This window comes from Oncorhynchus mykiss, chromosome 17, assembly GCF_057628025.1.
Source record: "Oncorhynchus mykiss isolate SJ-2025 chromosome 17, ASM5762802v1, whole genome shotgun sequence".
Lineage (NCBI taxonomy): Eukaryota > Metazoa > Chordata > Actinopteri > Salmoniformes > Salmonidae > Oncorhynchus > Oncorhynchus mykiss.
The window spans coordinates 8,182,050-8,206,763 of NC_143038.1; the positions used below are offsets into that span (position 1 = coordinate 8,182,050).

General features: G+C 42.5%; 1 protein-coding gene across 2 annotated transcripts; it reads left to right on the forward strand.

Moving 5' to 3' along the window:
- Positions 1 to 1,827: 1,827 nt before the first annotated feature.
- LOC110493561 (uncharacterized) lies at positions 1,828 to 24,293 on the forward strand. Of its 2 annotated transcripts, XM_036949491.2 has the most exons (8): positions 1,828 to 2,174; positions 11,508 to 11,590; positions 11,807 to 12,151; positions 12,808 to 13,128; positions 19,316 to 19,441; positions 19,933 to 19,965; positions 21,139 to 21,186; positions 21,813 to 24,293. In XM_036949491.2, the coding sequence occupies exons 2-8, from the start codon at positions 11,518 to 11,520 to the stop codon at positions 21,833 to 21,835; spliced, it is 969 nt and encodes a 322-aa protein (XP_036805386.2). In that variant the 5' UTR covers positions 1,828 to 2,174; positions 11,508 to 11,517; the 3' UTR covers positions 21,836 to 24,293. The 2 variants fall into 2 exon arrangements, with proteins under 2 accessions (XP_036805386.2, XP_090060779.1); XM_090204653.1 differs by lacking the exon at positions 19,933 to 19,965.
- Positions 24,294 to 24,714: the final 421 nt, after the last annotated feature.

Consider the following 24,714-nt stretch of genomic DNA (forward strand, 5'->3'; position numbering starts at 1 on the left):
TAACTTTTGGCCAACTAAACACCAGATTTATCGTTTGTAATAAATTGTTTAATAATGAAATTATGATAAAGCTGTACAATATTTCACCCAAGAGGCCACTAGATAGCGATTTGGTTATTTGACTGCAGGAAAGGGATTTATTAACTGCAAAATGCCCTGGGTGCGACTGAATATTTCGTGCAAGTGCTACATTGGTACCTAGGGAAAGGGCTGGTGTTGCATTGCAATATTTATTTCCAGTCAGAATGTCAATCACATTTTACGCACAATTGTAGCGGTATTTATTAGAGGGTTAAAGATAAAGATTTTGTTCGGGCGCCAGGCAGGTATTAACCATGCCGAAAGGAAAAGAGTAGAATAGAGAGAATACCACTACCAGACCCACACACGTCAGCAGAAGAGACTGCCTAGATTGTAGCCTGTTTACCAGATAGCCAGTGTAGAGAAAAGAGAATACACACCCTATAAAACCCACATCACAGCACAGGGGTAACCCCACCAAGAATACCTCATATAATAATAATAGCAGAGCAATTGAACAGCAACTTCATACAGGAAAGAACCCAGTGACCAACAGAGGATTTGCAGTAATATGCATTATCTCCCAGTAGAGGAGTGCAGAGGGTATGAATGTGGGGGATGTTCATAGACACAACAAAGGCCTTAAAATTGTCCACAATCTTCTTGGCCACATGTCGTTAGTACACCCCACCTCAATTCAGTTCAAATAACAATACACAACTTGCAAACAACCTCCCTTTTAACTAAAATGTCCACCCAAATACTTCTGTCAGGGCAATATTAGTCCAGCTCTAATGAACTTCAATGGGAAGTGCATTTGAAAAATAGAAAGTCTGTTGCAGGGTAAAGCACTGGAACGATAGAGGGAAGAAAAAGAGAGAAAGAGAACAAGCGAGATCTTAGCTGTGGTCTTCAGGCATGCCGGTGTACTGTCTGACTGTCCGATGGTTTGTATGTCAAAGCTTCGCAACAATGTTGCTACTAATCCATGTGATCTTTGCTAGACCAAAAAATTCAGGTCTTGCCATTGATTTTCAAGTAGATTTAAGTCAAAACTACAACTCGGCCACTCAGGTCCATTCATTGTCTTTTTGGTAAGCAACTCCAGTGTAGATTTTGCCTTGTGTTTTAGATTATTGCCATTCTGAAAGCAGAGTGAACCAGGTTTTCCTCTAGGATTTTGCCTGTGCTTAGCGCCAATCCATTATTTTTTTTATCCTGAAAACTATCCGGCCCTTAACGACTACAAACATACCCATAACATGATAAAGCCATCCCTATGCTTGAAAATATGGAGAGTGGTACTAAGTAATGTGTTGTATTGGATTTGCCCAAAGATAACACTTTGTATTCACGACAAAAAGTGAATTGCTTTGCCACATTTTTTGCAGTATTACTTTGTTGCCTTGTTGCAAACAGGATTCATGTTTTGGAATATTTTGTATTCTGTACAGGCTTCCTTCTTTTCACTCAGCCAATTAGGTTAATATTGTGGAGATTAACTACAATGTTGTTAATCCATCCTCAGTTAAACAGTATCAGTGCACACAGAGTGAGTCCATGCAATTTATTATGTGACTTGTTAAGCACATTTTTACTCCTGGGTGTATTTAAGCTTGCCTTAACAAAGGGGTTGAACACTTATTGACTCAAGACATTTCAGCTTTTCATTTTTTATTAATTTGTCAACATTTCGAAAAATATAATTCCACTTTGACATTATGGTGATTTGTGTGTTTTTAAAATATTTATTTAACTAGGCAAGTCAGTTAAGAACAAATTCTTATTTTCAATGATTGCCTAGGAACAGTGGGTTAACTGCCTGTTCAGGGGCAGAACGACAGATTTGTACCTTGTCAGCTGGGTGATTTGAATTTGCAACCTTTCGGTTACTAGTACCCTGCTGCCCTGTTGGCCAGTGCCCCCCCCCCCCCAAAAAAAAAAACCCAGATTTGATCCATTTTAAATTCAGACTGTAACACAACAAAATGCGAAGAAATTAAAGGGGTGTGAATACTTTCTGAATAATTGATACGTCACCGTAGTAATAGCGAAACCGAAAGTAGCCAAACAGCCTGTTGCCGGACGATTTTGCGATCGTTATCAGATCTTTCGACACCTTCTAAACGTCAACAGCCTGTACTGTTTGCGAGGTAAGATTTTTACGTTTTCCGTGTCTGTAGACTATGTTATGTTTTTCTGAATACATATTCTTAATTGTTGCTTATTGATCTTGTTTTATACATTTGAAAAATAAATGTTAGTGTCTTCGAGACACAATTATTCGTATGTGCAACTTTTTAAAAGTTGACCCTGAGAAAAACTAGGTTGCCTGCATGCGGGTTGTTGTGAGTTATATGCAACTGACAGTGGCTACTCAAAACCATTATGGGTAACGTTAGGCTATGTTTCACGAGGGTTAGATTTGTGAGGTACCGTTACTAGTAATGTTTCTTTGCTTTGGGCTACCCTCAAAATACATGGTGGACTTTCCCTAGTCGAACAGGCTACACCACCTCTTATCTATTTGCATAGTAAAAGAGAAAGTTCGGAGTCCTTTTGTGTTATCATACATTTTGGCGCTTTCTCCACATGTCAAGTATACTATATGGAATTGCTTGTTCGTTTTTGTCCCCAAACCACAACCAGGTGAAATGCCGAGTCCATAAACTGAATTATAGTTATAGAACTTCCTTCTCCTTTACTTCCCCTTTACCTGAGCTCTACTGGGATTCTACTGCTAAATGTATTTTTCTATTAACATTACACCCATACAATGTCTCATTTATTAAAAAAGGAATTGATAATTGCATCACAACCATCTGGGAACGCAAAGGTGCAAGGCAGTACACTCTATATATATTAAAAAAAAAATATATACTATCAAAGACCAGGTGGAGTACAAAGACTGCTAAAACAAACAAGGGTACTGCACATTTGTTTCTCGATTATTGCATACATTTTAGCATCCGTAGGCCTATTTTATGCATTTTTCTGTGAAAGGTCCCTCCAGTAGCCCTCACTAGGGAGAAAAGAAAATCCCTTATTCTCGCATTGCAGCTGTTTATCCCTATTCTTCAGCTGCATTGGCTCTAGAAGCAATGAGGATATTGTGGGGGAGAATAACTCCAACAGCTTTGGTGGCAACTTTAATTAATTCTCCCACACATTGTTTCCTTAATAATATAATGTGTTTCCTTCAGTGAGTGTTATGCTCTTTTGTCTATTTGTATAATGTTCACATTTTATTGCATTTGTCTGCCGAAGAAATAGTTGAAACAGGCATGTTGACAATCCAGATGGGAGGTGACAAATAGATAGCTTAATAGGGGACTGTTGCCTATGTGAGGCTCTTATTCACACTGAACTGAGTTAAGACCAATGGTTGACTTGGGATGGAAGAAGTGCAGGAGCTGTCTTTTTACAAGTCGGTCCATTAGACTATGTTCACTGAAATTCACAAATTACATTATGCGATAGAGACCTCTGATCATTCACTGTTAACGGTTTATACACATTTCCCATGATTTCTCCATGAATTTTAACCAAATTTCCAAGACTGTTATTATAGCCTACATGAAAAAAATAAGAAATATTGACACTGGAAAGCTGCTGTGTCTGATCCCATGTAGACCTACCACCTCCTGCCGTTGTGTCCTTGATCAAGGCACTTAGCCCCCCGCATAGAACTGCACTGTCAATCACATGTCAACATGTGGTTAACCCTCCATCTGGAGAGCTCCTGGCTTTTTCAACATTACAACCAAATACTTTTGTCTTTATAAAATAATTCCCTCATTCAATAAATCAGGGATCAAATGGATAAGGTATGCTACTTCAAAGGTATCTAACTAGACATGTTTATATATACGGCATAAATATTCATGTTTCGGGGGAGATCTATGCACAGCAAGTTATTTGTCAATTAGGCTATTCTTCAAATATTGTTTTACGTTGTCGCAATTACATGGCTACTGTTTAATTCCCATTTTCCAACAGTGCAGATCTATTTAGGCTCTTTAGTGCAGGTGGAAAGGCAACAACGGAATTAATGCTTAGATAGCTGTAGTTAACTAGCGAGATAACTTGTAGCAGTTATGTTTTAAATTGGTGATCTAGTTCATCTGTCATTATGTTATACCTGCTGCTGAAATGTCTCGCTCTCTCTCCTCGGGCAATGGACCACTCACACTGGCACACACACAGCACCACAGACATGCAATGAAGGGTCAATCCGATAATGGCTGATATGTTGTTTTTTAATTGATTGATCATATTTAAATGTGTGCTTTCATGAATTACGTTAACAACAATTATGAAACAAATTTCCATGACTTTACAAACAGTGGCGGAACTAGAGTTTTCTACATGGTGTGGCCAAGGCTGCTTCAGGAGGTCCATAGACCATGACAGAAAATGCGTGTGTAACCCTAACCTGGCGTCTAAGGAGCGTGAATGAATCCTATGATTTCTGGTTAGAGGTAGAAGTGATAATTCACTTCACCCAGAGTTCTTCAATGTGGCAGATAGTGTGGTCCAAAAGGGTTACTTCACTAGAATTCTTTAACATACTATGAATAGTCAGTGTCTCTACCTCAGAACTGCAGCTCAATTTCTCTCTCTCTCTCTCTCTCTCTCTCACTCACTCACTCACTCACTCACTCACTCACTCACTCACTCACTCACTCACTCACTCACTCACTCACTCACTCACTCACTCACTCACTCACTCACTCACTCACTCACTCACTCACTCACTCACTCACTCACTCACTCACTCACACACACACTGTACATGCCTGAAGAAATACATTTGGGCAGATGAACACCACTTGTGGCAGGAGCTGGATGAACCAGCTTCAGTGGGGGATGGACACCTTGACACTGGGGGCTCCCATTCGGAGTCAGTGTCACTGTGAAAGAAAATTTTCATTTAGAATAGTTTCACATATGAGCCCTGTATCAACAGGTATAATAAACAGATATATGTAGAGTACAGGGAACATGGTTGAATATATTATTATAGATCTGCTAGATCTACTGTCTCATTTATATTATGACATTTCAGCTAGATCTACTGTCTCTATTATATTATGACAGACCAGCTGTATCTACTGTCTCCATTTCACTTTGGCCATTGTTGTGGGCCTGCCCTCCCCTCAACAGCCTCAAATAGGCTATTTCATTTCACAAATAATATTTTATATTATTCATTTCAAACAACGGCATTAGCATGAGAAGAACTTACCAGTCCAAAACAATGTCCTCTCCATTAAAAAAATATTCCTCCATTTGGGAATCGCTAAATTAATCGTACTCGATCAATTTCTTCTAAAATGGTGTGTACATCTGTATATCTAGACTTAGATTGAGCTTTTCCTGACTTAGTCGCCATACTGATTGATATATAAACAGCGGAATATGCGCTTTACCAAAACAATGCTGTGCGCAACATGCGTTGCTCCTTCCGGTATGAATCGTCAATGGCGAATGAACCTCTTTACGCCGGAGTTTACTACATTGGTTGGTCTTCCAACACATAAACATTACATATTGCCGTTTACCTCAGCTCATTGGCTATCTACCCAGCTAGATTTCAAGACGATCAGTGGTCATTGGGTTGAAATACAGTCAATCAACGAAACAGCGGGCAAATCATTGGTGCACAATGATGTCATTACTTGTTGTCTTCAAATTGGTTTCTTTCAGTCAATACGTCCCGCGAAATGACCCATCAGGTTTGGTTGTGTTACAAACAAACCAGTTGATTGCAATGAAACCAAACATGACTGGAAAAGTCACGTTCTGTGTGTGTATTTACCTCGAATGTGTCGTCGAAAATTGAATGAGACGGAATTCACGACACAAGCGGTTCACAAAATGTTTCGTGTTAGGCTATAAAAATTGATTTTATCAAACAAAAAAACATTCATTGTGTAACAATGAGCATTGGGATTGCAAACAGAGGAAGATCGTCAAAGGTAAAAATTTATTTTATTGCAGTTTGATTTTGTTACGCCTGTGCTGGTTGAAATAGTTGTTTTTTTATGGGGCTCTATCCTCAGATAATCGCATCGTATTATTTCGCTGTAAATCCTTTTTTAAATCTGACAACGCAGTTGGATTAGCAAGATTCTAGGCTTTCGAAACATGTGAGACACTTGTATTTTCATGAATGTTTAATATGACTATTTATGTAGCGATCACCGTATGTTGTCGAATTTCATCCTACCTACCGGGTTCCGTGCGCAGAGAGGTTAAACATCCAAAATATTTTCAGAAAATAAAGCACCAAGGAGATAAGATAGCATTTGTGTTAAATAAATTGCATAGTTTATTTACAAAAAAGGAAATTTACAAAAAAACACACTGCAATTTGACATACCAGGTATCAAGCAGAAATGGACTTGAAAAATGAAAATCATTTTGGTTTCCATCAATATTACAAACGTGCAGTATCATATTTATGCTAATATATATTATGTTAACTAATATCAAAGACACGTTTTGGAATTGGCCTAATCAGGACCACATTAAATCTCTGTGACATGATACCCTTTGGATTTATCATTTTAGAATGGCAGTGTACTAGCTAGTACACAGTGCAGGATTTAATCATGACCAGAGGGACCATCTAAGTGCCAAATTATTCTAGGTAGATTTAAAACAGCATAATTTTGCGGTTCTGGTGAGAACTGGCAAAATGTTTCACAAACTCATCCATGTTGAGGGAGCGTACTCACCTTGACTCAACACTGAGGATTCCGAGGTGACTTAACCTGTCATCAACCATTGTTGTCCTAAGGTGGGTTTTAATCCATTTTAAAGCTGAGAACCTTCTCTCGCAAGAAGCACTGCTGACTGGTGTAAGAAACAGAAATCTTACAAAGTCGAAATAGCTCATGTGGGAGCAAGATGTACATATAGGGAGAAACATAATACTGTACCACAAGAGAAAGATACACTTAGAGTGCATTTGCCATTCTGGTCAAATGCATTGTCTATTGTATAGGACAGGAAACCAAAGTAAGGCCGTGAGAGCATGGACATACCGAGGTCAGAGGGACACACAGTCACAGTCAGAGGGGGTCAACCAAATGACCAACGGATGGACTATAGACATAGGGCATATATTTTTAGGACATGAAGAGAAGAGACACATAGTCTATGAGTCCTAATAAGGACAGACATACCAAAAGAACACACCAAGCTGAACTTAACCTGTTGAATCTATGGGGGCGCTATTTCATTATTGGATAAAAAAACGTGCCCATTTTAAGCGCAATATTTTGTCACGAAAAGATGCTCGACTATGCATATAATTGACAACGTTGGAAAGAAAACAGTCTGACGTTTCCAAAACTGCAAATATATTATCTGTGAGTGCCACAGAACTCATGCTACAGGCGAAACCAAGATGAAACTTCAAACAGGAAATTAGCAGAATTTTTGAGGCTCTGTTTATCATTGTCTCCTTATATGGCTGTGAATGCGCCAGGAATGAGCCTGCCCTTTCTGTCGTTTCTTCAAGGTGTCTGCAGCATTGTGACGTATTTGTAGGCATATCATTGGAAGATTGGCCATAAGAGACTACATTTTCCAGGGGTCCGCCCGGTGTCCTTTGTCTAAATTCGTGCGTAATCTTCAGCTGCAGGCATTTTCTCCTGGGATTCAGGAGAGAAAGCGCACTTCCACGAACGATATATCATCGAAGAGATATGTGAAAAACACCTTGAGGATTGATTCTAAACAATGTTTGCCATGTTTCAGTCGATATTAGTTAATTTGGAAAAAAGTTCAGCGTTTTGATGACAGAATTTTCGGGGTTTTTTGGTAGCCAAACGTGACGCACCAAACGGAGCGATTTCTCCTAAACAAATAATCTTTCAGGAAAAACTGAACATTTGCTATCTAACAGAGTCTCCTCATTGAAAACATCTGAAGTTCTTCAAAGGTAAATTATTTTATTTGAATGCTTTTCTGGTTTTTGTGAAAATGTTGCCTGCTGAATGCTAACGCTAAATGCTACGCTAGCTATGAATACTGTTACACAAATGCTTGTTTTCCTATGGTTGAGAAGCATATTTTGAAAATCTGAGATGACAGTGTTGTTAACAAAAGGCTAAGCTTGAGAGCTAGCATATTTATTTCATTTCATTTGCGATTTTCATGAATAGTTAACGTTGCGTTATGGTAATGAGCTTGAGGCTGTATTCACGATCCCGGATCCGGGATGGCTAAGTGCAAGAGGTTTGGGGCCCATAGGTTAAGATGGGCATGTATTATTTTTGGGACATGAAGAGGTCCTGTCACCATTATAACTTGACTGAAAGCAGATATGGGCGTTATTGGGCGTGAACAAGCAGGAAGCACAGATTGAAAGATAATGGTGGCAGATGGACTGAGGGAAGTAACTTCATTTCCATGTGGGATGGACTCATATGTTGTATGTGTATGAATCAGAGCCAGTGCTCTGGAAAAGTGTGTGTTCCGCGGACCATCTAGGCTTCTGATATGTTTGTACTAAAAGCCTATATTGAATTCACAAGTTCTTGTAAGTGTTATATTTTGTAACGATCCTCCACGACACTCATAGAAGGTTCTAGAAACACAACAAAGTCAAGGAGAGTAGACGGTCTGTCTCTTCCACTTTTCTCTCTCCTGTCAAGAAGCCGCTTGGTTTGATGAACCTCATGTTTGAGGTCCTCTAAATCTGACTCAAAGGCAAACAGAGGCTCCTCATTCAAGAATGTTGTACTCTTTGGGTTGAGAGACTGGACCCGTTGCATTATCTTGCAATTCTTCTTTGAAAAACGCCTCTGCAGTTCAGCTGTGAGACTGTCGAGCACCTGATAAAAGATAGCTCTTTGGAAGCTCTCACCATCACTTTGTTCTGTCATACGGTGCTCATCATCAATGAGTCATGAAATCGTAAGCTTGTTTTAGGCTGTCTTTTACACACTGTTTGTACACTTGTTTTGCAGTGCTCTGCCATCTCTTCAACCTCTTTCCATAGTTCTCCAAAATAACCCTCACTTCTGTAGTCCTGTAATGTGTCTGTAAGGGCACCTACTAGATCCACAGCCCTTGCTGGGTCAAGAGAGCTTGATTGGAGCATGTCAGAAAGACATTTGGCATCACCAAGCACTTTACAAAAGGAAACCAAAAGCCCTATGACATGTAAATCAATCTGAGAAAGAAGGCTCCTTGCCTCCAGTGATCTATCACCACTATTTTCAAGTGTGATATCCTGTAGCACTCTCAGAACTACTGGAAGCCTGTCCCTCAGATTACGGCATGTCATGTATCTGCATGCCCACCTTACATCTGTAATTATCTGTAGTTCCTTGGGCTGCTGCTGTGGATAAAGCTCTTTCTGAACTGCAAGCCACTTGAGATGAACGTACGAGCCAGATACAAAGTTCTAAAGCTTCTGCAGGAGAGCAAAAACTAACTGCCTCAGGCACTGATTTTACAGCATTTACAAGAACCAAATGTAAACCATGTGCATTACAGTGCACACAAAATGCAAATCTTGCACTGTTTTTAATCCGTGCAGACACACCAGAATGCTTTCCGCTCATGACGGATGCACCATCATAGCCTTTCCCCACAAGATCATTTCTGTAGTCCAGACCATGTTTTTCAAGGCAATCAATTATCATTTTTGTGAGACCTGCTGCATCTAAGCTTTCAGCTGACTGAAAGTGTAAAAAGCTTTTGTGGATGGCCCCGTTGTAATAGATCTCACAACTAAAGACATTTTTTCTTTTTTTCTCCAAATCTTTGGTTTCATCTGCAGTTACACTAAAAACTTCAATTTCTTTTACTTCTCTCATTACTTCACTTTGTACCATCTCAGCTCAGCCCTCGAGAACTTCCTTCTGGATTTGGTGGCTTGTGTACTTAGCATTGCCACATGCATTCATCCTTTTCTCTATGAGAGGGTCATGCTTTGCTATTTCTTCTAAGATTGTCAAAACATTACCCTTGTTGTGAGAGTCAGACTCTCGATGACCTCTCTCCGCTATGTTTTGAGTGGCAGTTAATAGGAGCACATCTGCAGTTGTTTTAATGTAAGCACAGTTTTCCTCCACTTTCTTTTTCCGCCCTCATTTATGACATCTAACATTGATGAGTTGCTGTCAATAACCCTTTTATACTGATTCCAAGCATACATAGCATTGATATGCCTTCGAATGGCGCTTAAACCCAGAATCTTTAAACAGCACCTTTTTCCAGTTACAAAAACCTGACAGTGATGTGAAGCCAGATTCAGGTGCATTGGGCAAAGAAAAACTGCCTACAGGCGAAACAATAAATAAAATCTTGATTTACAGAATATTCAATCCATGAATTGTCATAAAACCAGGAGCTGTTGAAAGCCCTTTTCCTAGTACCATGCTGAGTTCTGGGAAATGTTTTCAAACACGGCTGTACAGGACCCTCTTCTCTGGAACTTGAAATGTCTGAAATACACATGAAATAATGTGTCATGTCTCTATGGAAATGTATAATTAAGGGAGCCACAAGATGAGATACTAACAGCTGCTAGCTAAAATGCGTAGTTTAAAGTATAGGCCTGGCCTACCGTTGGATCCTTTTTTGGAACAACATATCTGGTGTTTGATGCAGTAGGGAGGGGCTCGATGACACCTCCTGGCAGCTCTGGCTCACTGTCCTGCTCAGAGCCAGAGGTCTCTGTGTCATCCCTTGATACATCTATTACATTAAAAGAACACAAGAACCATTAGTGTGTAATCACAATAAAAATGCCACAGCCATCAAAACAACAACACATATGAATCAACAACCAACATTTTAAAGTGAGGCTTAATCTGACAAAAGTATCTATTACAAGCTGAATTTAAACGTACATTCGGATGACTGGTAGATGCTCTGCCCTGGTGGTGGTAGACTGGGTCCTTGTGAAGACTCTGACTAGCCTCAGCGGTGGTAGACTGGGTCCTTGTGAAGACTCTGACTAGCCTCAGCGGTGGTAGACTGGGTCCTTGCGAAGACTCTGACTAGCCTCAGCGGTGGTAGACTGGGTCCTTGTGAAGACTCTGACTAGCCTCAGCGGTGGTAGACTGGGTCCTTGTGAAGACTCTGACTAGCCTCAGCGGTGGTAGACTGGGTCCTTGTGAAGACTCTGACTAGCCTCAGCGGTGGTAGACTGGGTCCTTGTGAAGACTCTGACTAGCCTCAGCGGTGGTAGACTGGGTCCTTGTGAAGACTCTGACTAGCCTCAGCGGTGGTAGACTGGGTCCTTGTGAAGACTCTGACTAGCCTCAGCGGTGGTAGACTGGGTCCTTGTGAAGACTCTGACTAGCCTCAGCGAGGGAGCTGCTTCCTATTGCTTTTTTTGCAGTCCGGAGTCATGTTGTGTGACAGACAGTGTATAAAGCTACCTCATGCGGTCTATAGACTTACCCCATACTGTTGTGACAAGTTTTGTCATTGTACATTTCTCTCTTCCTACTCAGGAATCCAGAGATGACTTCAGCTACCTCCTTGCTGTTTTTTGCGATCCATTTAGCCTGTATCAGCACTGGATATTCCTCTGAGTGTAAGTAGTGCCATGAATGCCATAATAATTGTTATATACAAAAATAGCTTTCAGCTGGTTACCTTTCTCTGTGGTTTGGGAGAACTGTATATTGTTTTTTTAGTTTTTTTTAACCAAAAGTTCAATAAGATTGGCCACATGATAAAACTGACTACTATAACATGAATTCTCTCTTGTATTAATGTACATTTTTTTTCTCTGTTATTTTACTAACAGCATTTGTCAAACTGGAGTGTAAAACAGAATACCATGGGGTTTATGGTCAGCAGTTAATTCTAGGGTGCATTGTCAAACCTGTGGTTGTGGATGTGACCATCATAACGGTGACCTGGAAGAGAATGGGAGCTGCTGCTAAAGCTGATGCTAATTTGTTGGAATACCATAAAGAGAAAAGGGAGCTAACCCCTGGGTTTAAATTTGCTGAGCCATCCTGGAACAAGAAGAATATGAATGTGTCCTTGTTGTTGACAAATACCAAGATGGCCGACAAGGGGGAGTATGAATGCATGGTGACCACAGATGTTGGGATTGCCACAGCTACAATCAGCCTCAGTGTCACAGGTGAGTCGTAGACTGTCAACAGTTCAACCAAGTGTGATTTTAGGAAAATATACACATTTGTCAACACAGGTTCATGAAAGGAGCAAACTAAATATGTGAGATATTCAGCCAAGCTTGGAGGGCAATAGAAGAATAGGCAACATGTTTTTTAAATGTGTCTCGGCTCATAGGTTATGATGCCCATACGCTGAAAATGCTTTGGAAGGAAGTTCTATTCAACTTTCAATGTTGTCACACACACACACACAAACAAACAGGCAAGGATGTACTAGAGGAGTTCAGATCTATTTGTAAGTGTGTGATGGGACAGCACAGCAGGAGCTTTGTTAACTTTTTGTTTCAGAATGACAAATGCTCAAATGGCACCAGTGGAAATTTCCAAAACTAGCCTCCACATTTTCTTTCTGCCATTGGTATGCAATCACAGTGTACTCAGACCAAATTAGAAGATGTCATAGAGATAGAAGACAGGTAATTCCAGTTTATTAAAATCACTCCTACGGTAATCTCATTCCAAGTTATAACCATTGGATTGTCGTTGAAAAGGTGCAAAGTCCGTCTAGACAATGTTTACCCACTGACGTTGTTTAACTAACTACTAGCGTATATCAACCGCATGTATAATATATTTTTCCCTCCCTCTCTCTCTCTTCCAGCTAAGTACAAGACTCCAACCATGAGCTCCATCCCTGAGACCAACATCAAAGAGAACACAGATGTGACCATTTTCTGCAACTCTACAGGCGGGCACCAGACAGGGTTGATCTGGTGGTTTGACGAGTTCGGCACCAATTGGACGCGCAGTGCTGAACTGGTGGCCAAAGAGATGGACAATGGACTGTTCAGCCTCTCCAGTAAATTCACAGTGCTGAAGGCCACATCCAGTTACACAAACTACACGTGCAAAGTGCTCAATGTCAATGGTGCAGAGGAGGGGATGGCGTCATTTGTAATCCAGTTTGCGTCGCGAGACTTAGGTACGTGCTGCCGTGCCTGCTACCTATGGGTATGAATATGTTGGTGATGTCACCCTTTGTAAAAGCAGGGTCAAGTCCAAAACCTGCCAGTCTCTCGTAATTCCCTCATCCTGACCCTGATAATTGTAAAACAATTCAGCCTTAATCTAGTCTACTTTATTAACATAGGCCTTTTAACGACATCTTTATCACATTTCTGAACGCAATAAAAGTCAGCCTTATAATGAGAGAACAACATGTCACTGAGGAGTGGAGTAGGTCAGGCCGTAACATGCTCCCAAATCTGACTGAACATCTTCCTTGAAACTGGAAAAAATACAAATGCTTGTCTTGATTTGGGTAAGAAAAAATAGATAGCAATAGTAATGGCATCTTTTTGTAGTCACTAACTCCCCCAATGGTTTGTTGGACGAAACCTATGGGGAAATGAATGGAGTTTTTGTAGAGTTTTTGGATAAACGCCAAAAATAAGGTCTGTGATAAGCATAGGCTTAGGAGATCTTATATGTTTTGTTCTACGAGAGAATCTTCATCAGTTAGCATAACTTTTTGTGAATTTTGAAGCCTTTATGTAATTTAATAAAGCACAAAAAGGCTTAATAAATCATAAAGGTCGTGTTAACTGACTGATAGTATCTCATAGAACAAAATGTATAAAATCTCCAAAACCTTTGTTAACCTCTGACCTTATTTTCGGCATTTATCTCAAAACCATATTCTTTCCCCATTCTTTTTCACCATAGGAATGGCTGAACGAACCAAGAGTAACTCCTTTTCCGGTCATCCAGCTGTTGTTCTTGCATCTAATGCCAAAACAAATTGTTCTTAGCAATGGGAAGTAAAGTAGCCCAGTCTTGCAGTCAATGACCAAAAGGGCCCTCTCTGGCCTCATGGGTGGAATGTTATTATCCTTTCTTTTGTATTTTTTTTTAACAAATCCGGTGTCTCTATGTCAAAAGGGTTTTGTTATATTTCAGTCTTCAAGATTTGTTTAAGACTAATAATCTCTCTGTGTGACCTTGATTTAGCTCACTGCAGTAAAAGGTTATTAAGATGCATGCAGATTTGAACAGAGCTCAAGTCTGTGTGTGTGAAATGCCCTGATACTGACATTGACCCAAGCACAACTAACCTTTTTGTCAGCGATTGGGTGCAGAGTGAAAGCGGAGTCAGGCGCAGGACACAGGTATGGAGTAATCCAACTGTATTTACTCAAATAATAAAGCAAAATTCCAAAATGGAACATACAACAAAACTCTAACACGAACACAACCACTAACGACATAAACAATCACGGACAGAACAGAAATGTGTGTCAGATGGTTAAATAGGGAATGTAATGAGGGAGTGTAAAACAGGTGTGTATGTAATCAGACAAAACAAAACGAAACAGAAAAATGGATTGGTAGTGACTAGAAAGCCGGTGACGTTGACCGCTGAACACCACCCGAACAAGGAGAAGAGCCGACTTCGGCGAAAGTCGTGACAATACCCCCCCCCCCCCCTTGACGCGCGGCTCCAGGAGCGCGCCGACACCGGCCTCGGGGACGACCAGGAGGACGGGACGCAGGGCGATCCGGGTGGAGACAGTGAAACTCGTGTAGTGATGAGGGATCTAGGATGTCATCCACCAGGTACTGAGGCCCCTCGCCCGACGCCTTGAGTCCATGGTGGCTCGTACGGTATATGCCGGGAACCCCTCGATGTCCAGAGGGGGCTGAGGAACCTCCCGCACCTCAGACTGCTGGAGCGGACCAGCCTCCACCGGCCTGAGGAGAGACACATGGAACGTGGGGTTAATGTGATAATCAGGGGGAGTTGTAACCTATAACAAACCTTGTTCAGTCTCCTCAGGACTTTAAATGGACCCACAAACCGCGGACCCAGCTTCTGGCAGGGCAGGTGAAAGGGCAGGTTTCGGGTCGAGAGCCAGACCTGATCCCCCGGTGCATACACCGGGGCCTCACTGCGGTAGCGGTCAGCACTCGCATTTTGCCTCCTGACGGTCCGTTGTAGCCGCACATGGGCAGCGTTCCATGTCTCCTCTGAGTGCCGAAACCATTCATCCACCGCAGGAGCCTCGATCTTGCTCTGATGCCATGGTGCCAGGACCGGCTGATAACCCAGCACACATTGAAATGGTGATAGGTTGGTAGAGGATTGGCGGAGGGAGTTTTGGGCCATCTCCGCCCAGGGGATGTAAATCGCCCACTCCCTCGGCCGGTCCTGGCAATAGGACCGCAGAAACCTACCCACATCCTGGTTGACTCTTTCCACCTGCCCGTTACTCTCGGGGTGAAAACCTGAGGTAAGGCTGACTGAGACCCCCAGGCGTTCCATAAACGACCTCCATACTCTAGACGTGAATTGGGGACCCCGATCAGAAACTATATCCTCAGGCACCCTGTAGTGCCGGAATACGTGGGTGAAAAGGGCCTCCGCAGTCTGTAGAGCGGTAGGGAGACCGGGCAAAGACGACCAGAATCGTGGTGTTACCCTGCGACAGGGGAAGATCCATCACGAAATCCACGGATAGGTGTGACCATGATCGTTGTGGAACGGGAAGGGGTTGTAATTTCCCTCTGGGCAGGTGTCTAGGTGCCTTGCACTGTGCGCATGCCGAACAGGAGGACACATACACCCTCATGTCCTTAGCTAAAGTGGGCCACCAGTACTTCCCAGCAAGGCAGCGCACCGTCCGACCGATGCCAGGATGACCAGAGGAGGGTGACGTGTGAGCCCAACAGATCAAACGATCGCGGACATCAAACGGAAATGTACAGACGCCCAGCTGGACACTTGGGGGAGTGGGCTCTGCACGTGACGCCCGCTCGATGTCCGTGTCCACCTCCCATACCACCGGTGCCACCAGGCGAGAAGCTGGAATTATGGGAGTGGGATCCGTGGACCGCTCCTCTGTATCATACAGCCGGGACAGTGCGTCTGCCTTAACGTTCTGGGAACCTGGTTTGTAGGAAAGGGTGAAAACAAAACGGGTAAAAAACATGGCCCACCTTGCCTGACGAGGGTTCGGTCTCCTCGCTGCTCAAATGTACTTAAGATTGTGGTGGTCAGTCCAAATGAGAAAAGGGTGTCTAGCCCCCTCAAGCCAATGTCTCCACGCTTTCAGAGCCATGACAACAGCTAACAACTCCAGGTCCCCCACATCATAGTTTCGCTCCGCCGGGCTGAGCTTCTTCAAAAATAATGCACAGGGGCGGAGCTTTAGTGGCGTACCCGAGCGCTGAGACAGCACAGCCCCTATCCCTGCCTCGGACGCGTCCACCACAACTATGAACGCTAAGGAGGGATCAGGATGAGCCAGCACTGGAGCCGAGGTAAACAGAGCCTTCAGGTGACCAAAAGCCCTGTCCGCCCCTGCTGTCCACTGCAGTCGCACCGGTCCCCCCTTCAGCAGTGAGGTAATGGGAGCCACTACCTGACCAAAACCCCGGATAAATCTCCGGTAGTAGTTGGCAAACCCTAAAAACCGCTGCACCTCCTTTACCGTGGTTGGAGTTGGCCAATTACACAGGGCTGAAATGCGGTCATTCGCCATCTCTTACCCTGACGCTGAAAAGCGGTACCCTAGGAAGGAGATGGACTGTTGGAAGAACAGACATTTCTCAGCCTTGACGTACAGGTCATGTTCCAACAGTCTACCAAGCACCCTGCGTACCAGGGACACATGCTCGGCGTGTGTAGCGGAGTATATTAGAATGTCATCTATATACACCACTAGACCCTGCCCGTGCAGGTCCCTGAAAATCTAATCTACAAAGGATTGGAAGACTGATGGAGCATTCATTAACCCGTACGGCATGACGAGGTACTCATAATGCCCAGAAGTGGTGCTAAATGCTGTCTTCCACTCATCTCCTGCCCGGATACGCACCAGGTTGTAAGCGCTCCTGCGGGCCAATTTTGTGAAGAAACGCGCCCCGTGTAAACACTGTATTTTACCTTTATCTTATTTAAACCTCGATAATCAATACACGGGCGCAAACCTCCATCCTTTTTCTTCACAAAAAAGAAACTTGAGGAGACAGGTGAGATGGAAGGTTGAATGTATCCCTGTCCCAGAGATTCGGTGACATATGTCTCCATAGCCACCGTCTCCTCCTGTGACAGAGGATACACATGACTCCTGGGAAGTGCAGCATCTACCAAGAGATCTATCGCACAATCCCCCTGTCGATGGGGTGGTAATTGATTCGCCTTCTTTTTACAGAAGGCGAGTGCCAAATCGGCATATTCGGGGGGAATGTGCATGGTGGAAACCTGGTTTGGACTTTCCACCGTAGTGGCACCTAAGGAAACACCAACACACCTACCTGAACACTGACAGGACCATTCCTTGAGAGCCCTCTGTTGCCACGAATTAATAGGATAATGAGAGGCCAACCAAGGAAGACCCAATACAACAGGAAACGCAGGAGAGTCGATCAGGAAGATACTAATTCTCTCCTCGTGATCCCCCTGCGTTCTCATAGCAATGGGCGCTTTGACCTCCCCAATTAGCCCCGGCCCCAAAGGACGACTATCTAAGGCATGTACAGGGAAGGGAACATCAACAGGAACAATAGGAATCCCTAATCTATGTGCTAAGGAGCGGCCAATAAAGTTCCCAGCTGCGCCTGAATCTACTAGCGCCTTATGCTGGGAATGTGGGGAGAACTCAGGAAATTCTATAGGTAACCACGTGTGCAACAGGGGACTCTGGGTGAGTTGTGTGCCTACTCACCTGGGATGACCCACCAGTGCTCCGCCTGCTACCTCGACCTCCTGGAGAACCACCCCAGTACCGACCAGCAGTGTGCCCTCTGCGGCCACAACTGGTACAGGGAATGGTCCCCCCTCCGGTCCCCCTCATAGCAGCCCCTCCTAACTCCATAGGTATGGGATCCAATGTGCTTGGTAATGTTACGGGCGGACCCCGATCCAGACGTCCACGGGAGGCCAACAGGTTATCCAGCCGGATAGACAAGTCCACCAGCTGGTCCAGGTTGAGAGTAGTGTCCCTGCAGGCTAGCTCCCTACGAACGTCCTCACGTAAACTACACCTGTAGTGGTCGATCAGGGCCCGGTCATTCCATCCCGCACCAGCTGCCAGAGTTCTGAAGTTCAGTGCGAACTCTTGAGCGCTCCTCATCTCCTGTCTCAGATGGAACAATCTCTCTCCCGCCGCTCTCCCTTCAGGTGGATGATCAAAAACTGCCCGGAAGCGGCGGGAGAAGTCCTGTAGTCATCCAGAGTCGGACCTTCCCTTCCCCAGATGGAAGCGGCGGGAGAAGTCCTGTAGTCATCCAGAGTCGGACCTTCCCTTCCCCAGATGGAAGCGGCGGGAGAAGTCCTGTAGTCATCCAGAGTCGGACCTTCCCTTCCTCAGATGGCGTTGGCCCACTACAGGGCTTTTCCAGTCAGGCAGGAGATGAGAGCGCCCACTCTCTCACGTCCGGAAGGAGCCGGCTGAACAGCTGCCAGGTAGAGCTCCAGCGGGGGTAGGATACCCTGGCACCCGGCAACTGATCCGTCATACGCTCCTGTGAGCAAGAGCCGAATTCCACTGGGACTTGACGACTAAGGGGTGAACATCGGTGTAGGTTGAGGCTCGGGTGGAGGTGTAGTAGCGTTGACAGGAAAGCCTCCTCTCCCATCTGTACATAGTTTACAACACGCGATCCATGGCTGTCCCTAGCCGGTTTAACATGGTTGCGTGCTGCTGAACTCGCTCCTCTACTGGAAGAGAAGGGCTGGCTGTACCTGCTGACTCCATTTGAATGGTCCGTGATTCTGTCAGCGATTGGGTGCAGAGTGAAAGCGGAGTAAGGCGCAGGACACAGGTATGGAGTAATCCAACTGAATTTACTCAAAGAATAAAGCAAAATTCCAAAATGGAAAATACAACAAAACTCTAACACGAACACAACCACTAACGACATAAACAATCACGGACAGAACAGAAGGAGGGAATGTAAAACAGGTGTGTATGTAATCAGACAAAACAAAACAAAACAGAAAAATGGATCGGTAGTGACTAGAAAGCCGGTGACGTCGACCGCCGAACACCACCCGAACAAGGAGAAGGGCCGACTTCCGTGGAAGTCGTGACGCTTTTTCTCTTGACTTCTTATGAATTGCCTATTTATTTTGTAACTCCTAATTTCTGTCCATTTTGTCTGTCCAGGTATTAAAAGTGACCACTTGGATATTGTCTCCACCACCAAATGGCTAACCCCGGTTGCAGTCATAGGCTCTCTGATCATTGGACTCCTTGCTGCACTGCTGTTCTTTAAGAGGCGTTCTGCCCAACGTAAGTGCATTAATTGTCATACTCATGTACCTGATCATGTACCTGTTTGTCATGCTAGCTGGTGCTAGATTAACCTGTACAGTGGCCCTGTCTCTGCCAAGCCTGCATGCTCTGGCAGTCATCCATTTTGGCCTTGCATGGGGGATTACACAACCTGTAATGTTGTCTGGTAACTCAGCCAATCAATTAATAAGGGATCATAGCTTTCACCTGGATTCACCTGGTCAGTCTATTTCATGGAAAGAGCAGGTGTCCTTGATGTTTTGTATACTCAGTGTATAATATTGTAATAAAACTATAATCTATTAATGGATTAAGCATTAACCTCACTTGTAGGCTATTTATTGTTAATCTGTTAATGGATTAAGCATTAACCTCACTTGTAGGCTATTTATTGTTCATCAGCATCGCTTTTGGTTTAATGATGATCTTTTTGATTGAATTTGTTTTAAGCTAAATTGTAATAGTAGGTTTTATGTCCATTTTGACAGGAGCTCGAAGGCAGTCCACCTTCCCATTAATGAGTATGTCCTTCAATATTCAGTATATGTCATTTTAATTGGTCACTTTGAGTTTATGGTTTCCCATCTTTCCTAGACAGTTCACAGAAGTCACTGTAAAAGCAATACATATACTTTATAATGACCAACATCATATTTTGAATATTTGATCAACATTTTAACTCAACAAGTGAAAATGATTACATTTTCCAAGGCAAAAACAACATTCCATAATGCAGTCACATATCCTGAGTGCCAGTCTGTTTGGGCTATCATGCCAACCCCTTGTCACTCATTGTCATGCCTAACATCTTTGTCTTGACAATGAGCTATGGAGTTGGCAAGAGTAGTACAAACAGATATTTGACCAGGCTAGCATTCACATGATTTTGGTTTGTGAAACTAGCCACTCAGCCTTGGACAGTAAAACTGTGAAACTGTGGCCACTCACCCGGGACACATGTCTGTCTGTTCTCACCCTTCCAAATCTCCTCACTAACCACATCCTCTATCAGTTCCTCTTCACTGTTGCTTCAGAGGGAGATACCTTCTTTACATTGTCTGATATGCTGTACATACAGTATCTGTCCTATCAGTCCAGGGCAGGTGTTGGGGCCTCCAGGGGCAAACATGGGCCTGTGTGTTAGACATTATTGCCTGTTTGTTAGATTTCTTGTCCCAGTTCGTCCCTGTATCTGTCCCTGTGTAATATCTGATATGCTGTACACACAGTATCTGACTTAGCTTTCCTATTAAACATGACTATTAGGGTGATTGAATGTAGGTCAAAGGGTAGTGTTTCTTCCGTCACAAGTGGAGTAGAAAATGGAGGCCGGATGACTAATTGTTTACCAAACCAGTTGGCGATGATGATGGCTCTGCTTTACCATTGTTCTCATGGGGAAATCTTAAGAATTGACTTACCCCTTTTCTAATTAAGGTAGTTAAGCTGCATGGCTGTAGTGAAGGAAGATTATTTATTTGGGTCATACTATTATGTAATGCTGGGTGAAATATGGGCCTATCTGCAATGAGAGGAAAGACTTGCTGTCTTGACTAACTTTTCTCTTTCTGCCCAACTCTTAATTCTACTGAACTTTGGAGAAGACAATGCTCCTCTGGAGATTTAAACGTTAGATGACATTCCTCCACAATATGTCACAGATTAGCTTCTCACTTAGTATTTTTCTTTTTTAGGTGGCCACCAACCAGATACCAGGCATGATCAATATGTTGAGGCAGGAGGTACTGTATCCACGTGTTCAATCTACAATTAATATATTTATATTGTAAATCTCATGAATATACAGTGGGGCAAAAAAATATTTAGTCAGCCACCAATTGTGCAAGTTCTCCCACTTAAAAAGATGAGAGAGGCCTGTAATTTCCATCATAGGTACACTTCAAAAATACTTATTTTCCACCATAATTTGGAAATAAATTCATAAAAAATCCTACAATGTGATTTTCTGGATTTTTTTTTTCTCATTTTGTCTGTCATAGTTGAAGTGTACCTATGATGAAAATTACAGGCCTCTCTCATCTTTTTAAGTGGGGGAACTTGCACAATTGGTGGCTGACTAAATACTTTTTTGCCCCACTGTATCTATCTAAAACATATTGTATCAACATCTACTGTATTTATAATAGCTCTCTTGCTATTCAGCATCATAGCTTCATTTTTTTTTTTATATTGATTATCTTCTATCTTCTAGTTATCTTGTAGTTTACATGCTGCTCATGCTCCTTGTAATGATTAGTGAAGTGTCTCCTGTTTTTACTTTCTATTATTTTATTTTGTAACATATTCTCCTTCTCTCTCTCTCGCCTTCTCTCTTTTGCTCTCTCTCCCTCTGTCTCCCTGTTGCCAGGTCTAAACAGCGACAGGAGCTGATTAGTTAACTGGCAGTCTCTGGAAGGGGCTGTTTCCTTGACCATCAATAAGGAGCTTGTCACCTTCACTGTCCTTTGATGGACTGTTTCCTGTTAAGTGTTCGGTGACAGTCACTTTGGCACTCAGGTCATTCTGATTTGAGGCATTTGTTTCTTCATAATCTACTGAGGATGCCAGCCTTTAAGCACTGTGGTTGATTACAAATGATATAACTCTTTAACAGCCTATGTTTAAAAGCCTAACATAAATTGTTATATACAGAGTTGCCATGGTGTAGGTAAACTGTAGATTCTACCAGCATGATTGTTAAAACTCAGGTCTGCTAAGAGCAAATTTGAATACTGTGAAAATTCTTTGCAACTTCCGGTGCAGGTTTACAGGCTGTTCCTGCTTTAAGTTAGTTTTAACAGTGGTCAAGTAGGGTACTGTGGCTATTTGATCATAATGTAGGCCTACCAGAGTGGCCTACCATAATAAACAATGGAGAAAATGCATCCCATAACATTATAACATGGAAATAGCTGTTCTATCATTCAGCCAACAGTAGCAGCCAATGTGCGGTGTTCAATGTAAGTCTACATTCCATGAGACTTTTGAAAAAAACATGTAGGACTTGACATGAACCTGTTTATCCACTTGTCCTTCAGACAAGGAGGTGATTGAAAATGTTGTTGTGTTGTTTGATGCAAGAAACCACTTGCATCATTATTCCCATACCATTATGACAGAGAATGACACAAATTATGCTACCCTCTGCCTATTGGCTACTTAGCGTATTCAAGGCTGAAATGCACAAGTTTTGTGTTCTTGTAGGAAGCAATCACCCCCCCCCCCCCCCCTCCCACATTTCTGACTACAAATTATCAATAACTGGGCTAATAACTCACTAACTAGTGAACAAATGTACAAATGTGCACAAGTCGCTACATATAGTTCTTGCTTTGATCTACTCACAACCGCTCATGCTGTAAAAGCAGTCCAGTTCAAAGTGAATGGCACAGATGACAATGGTCTATTTGTATATAGGCCTACTGCAGCTCTGATTGGTTATTGGCACACTGGTCTGTGTAGAGTACAAGTCTGCCTGTCAATGCAATAGAATCCTACTCTGATGCGTTCTGCCTACAACAAAATATTTTATATATTTAGTTTTGCATAGCAAGTATTGCACTGTTTGTTTTGTTTCGGTATGTTGTATTGAAAGTGGCTGATATTGCGTTCATTCGATCACAATTCCCACAGTAAAGGGAAACACTGATAGTGTTAACTAACGGGCAAAACTCTAGAAAGTTGAGTAAAGTTCAGACTCGCACAGGGCTGATATTTCTTCTGCGTATCAGTCCCGGGGAGCTGCACATGCGCAGCTTAGAGGGAACATTGTTCATGAGTGTACACAGCACTTTTTCAAAAAAGATGAAGTGAAACTAATTTCGCCTCTGAGGTTTCGCAAGACTGTACAGTGCAATACGACACGTTTCATTTGACCAAAGATTTGTTGATCATCAGGTTTCAATAGATACTGCTGTGCCTGCCACTGTCCTCCCTGGGCTTTCATTCTGCTACAATGTGTATGAGAAGAAATGTTAAGCTAAATAGCACATTACTTTTGACTAGAAGGAATAGGGTGCCATTTTGAAGTCATCCTTTGACTTGACTTTGTGTAATATCTGGAACTTATTGTAACATTAAACCAACCTTGTTACCAACAGCCAGCCTGTTGCTTCAACAGTGCTACCGCAGCAGTTTCTTTTGATTTCTCCTTCCTCTTTCTGCTGCTGGAAAATTCAGATCCATGTCTATGTCTTGCCCAGGCCCGCCTCCATGAAGTCAGTTTAATGGAATGCAACAGTAAACATGAAAACCGATGGACTAGAGTCAATTATTAATTAAGTTTCAAGGTGACGTAAACATCTTCACCTGGTGGTTGATTATGATCATTTTGGAAAAACATTTCAAAACATTTTGTGTTATGCAAGGGGCAGCAATTGTCTTATATTTATATAGTGATCGTTTCAGTTCACATTTTACTGCTATCGTGTTGCTGGTGATGGCGTTACATATCGACTGAGAAATCTGTTGTTGTATTGAGGTAACTTGAGGTGAATGCTGTCCACAGCAAGACTACACCTCCCACAATTCCTTCCAACCCTTCTACAGTATCTGTTCCTTCTTGCTTAAGTGCAAACTTGGCACTGTAGATACAGATATGATTAACCTATCTCTATGCCAGCCTGCATTTTTGCTCAGCTCTACTATGGTGGCTTGAGATGTTTGTGTGTAAAGTTATGACAATTTGCCAATTCTAACAAAATTAAGAAATGTTATTTCGTAGTGTAAGAGGCCAAGATGAGAGAGGACTCCTGTCTGTATATGAAGTGATTGTCAAGTGATTTGATAATAGGTACAAAAAAAAGACAATATAATATTGTAATAAAACTATAATCTATTAATACATCAACTGCACTTGTAGGCTATTTATTGTTAATCTGTTAATGGATTAAGCATCAACTGCATTTGTAGGCTATTTATTGTTAATCTGTTAATGGATTAAGCATTAACCTCACTTGTAGGCTATTTATTGTTCATCAGCATCGCTTTTGGTTTAATGATGATCTTTTTGATTGAATTTGTTTTAAGCTAAATTGTAATAGTAGGTTTTATGTCCATTTTGACAGGAGCTCGAAGGCAGTCCACCTTCCCATTAATGAGTATGTCCTTCAATATTCAGTATATGTCATTTTAATTTGTCACTTTGAGTTTATGGTTTCCCATCTTTCCTAGACAGTTCACAGAAGTCACTGTAAAAGCAATACAATACATGTCTGCTTGAGGCCTATGTACCTTACCCCATATGTACCTTACCCCATATGTACCTTACT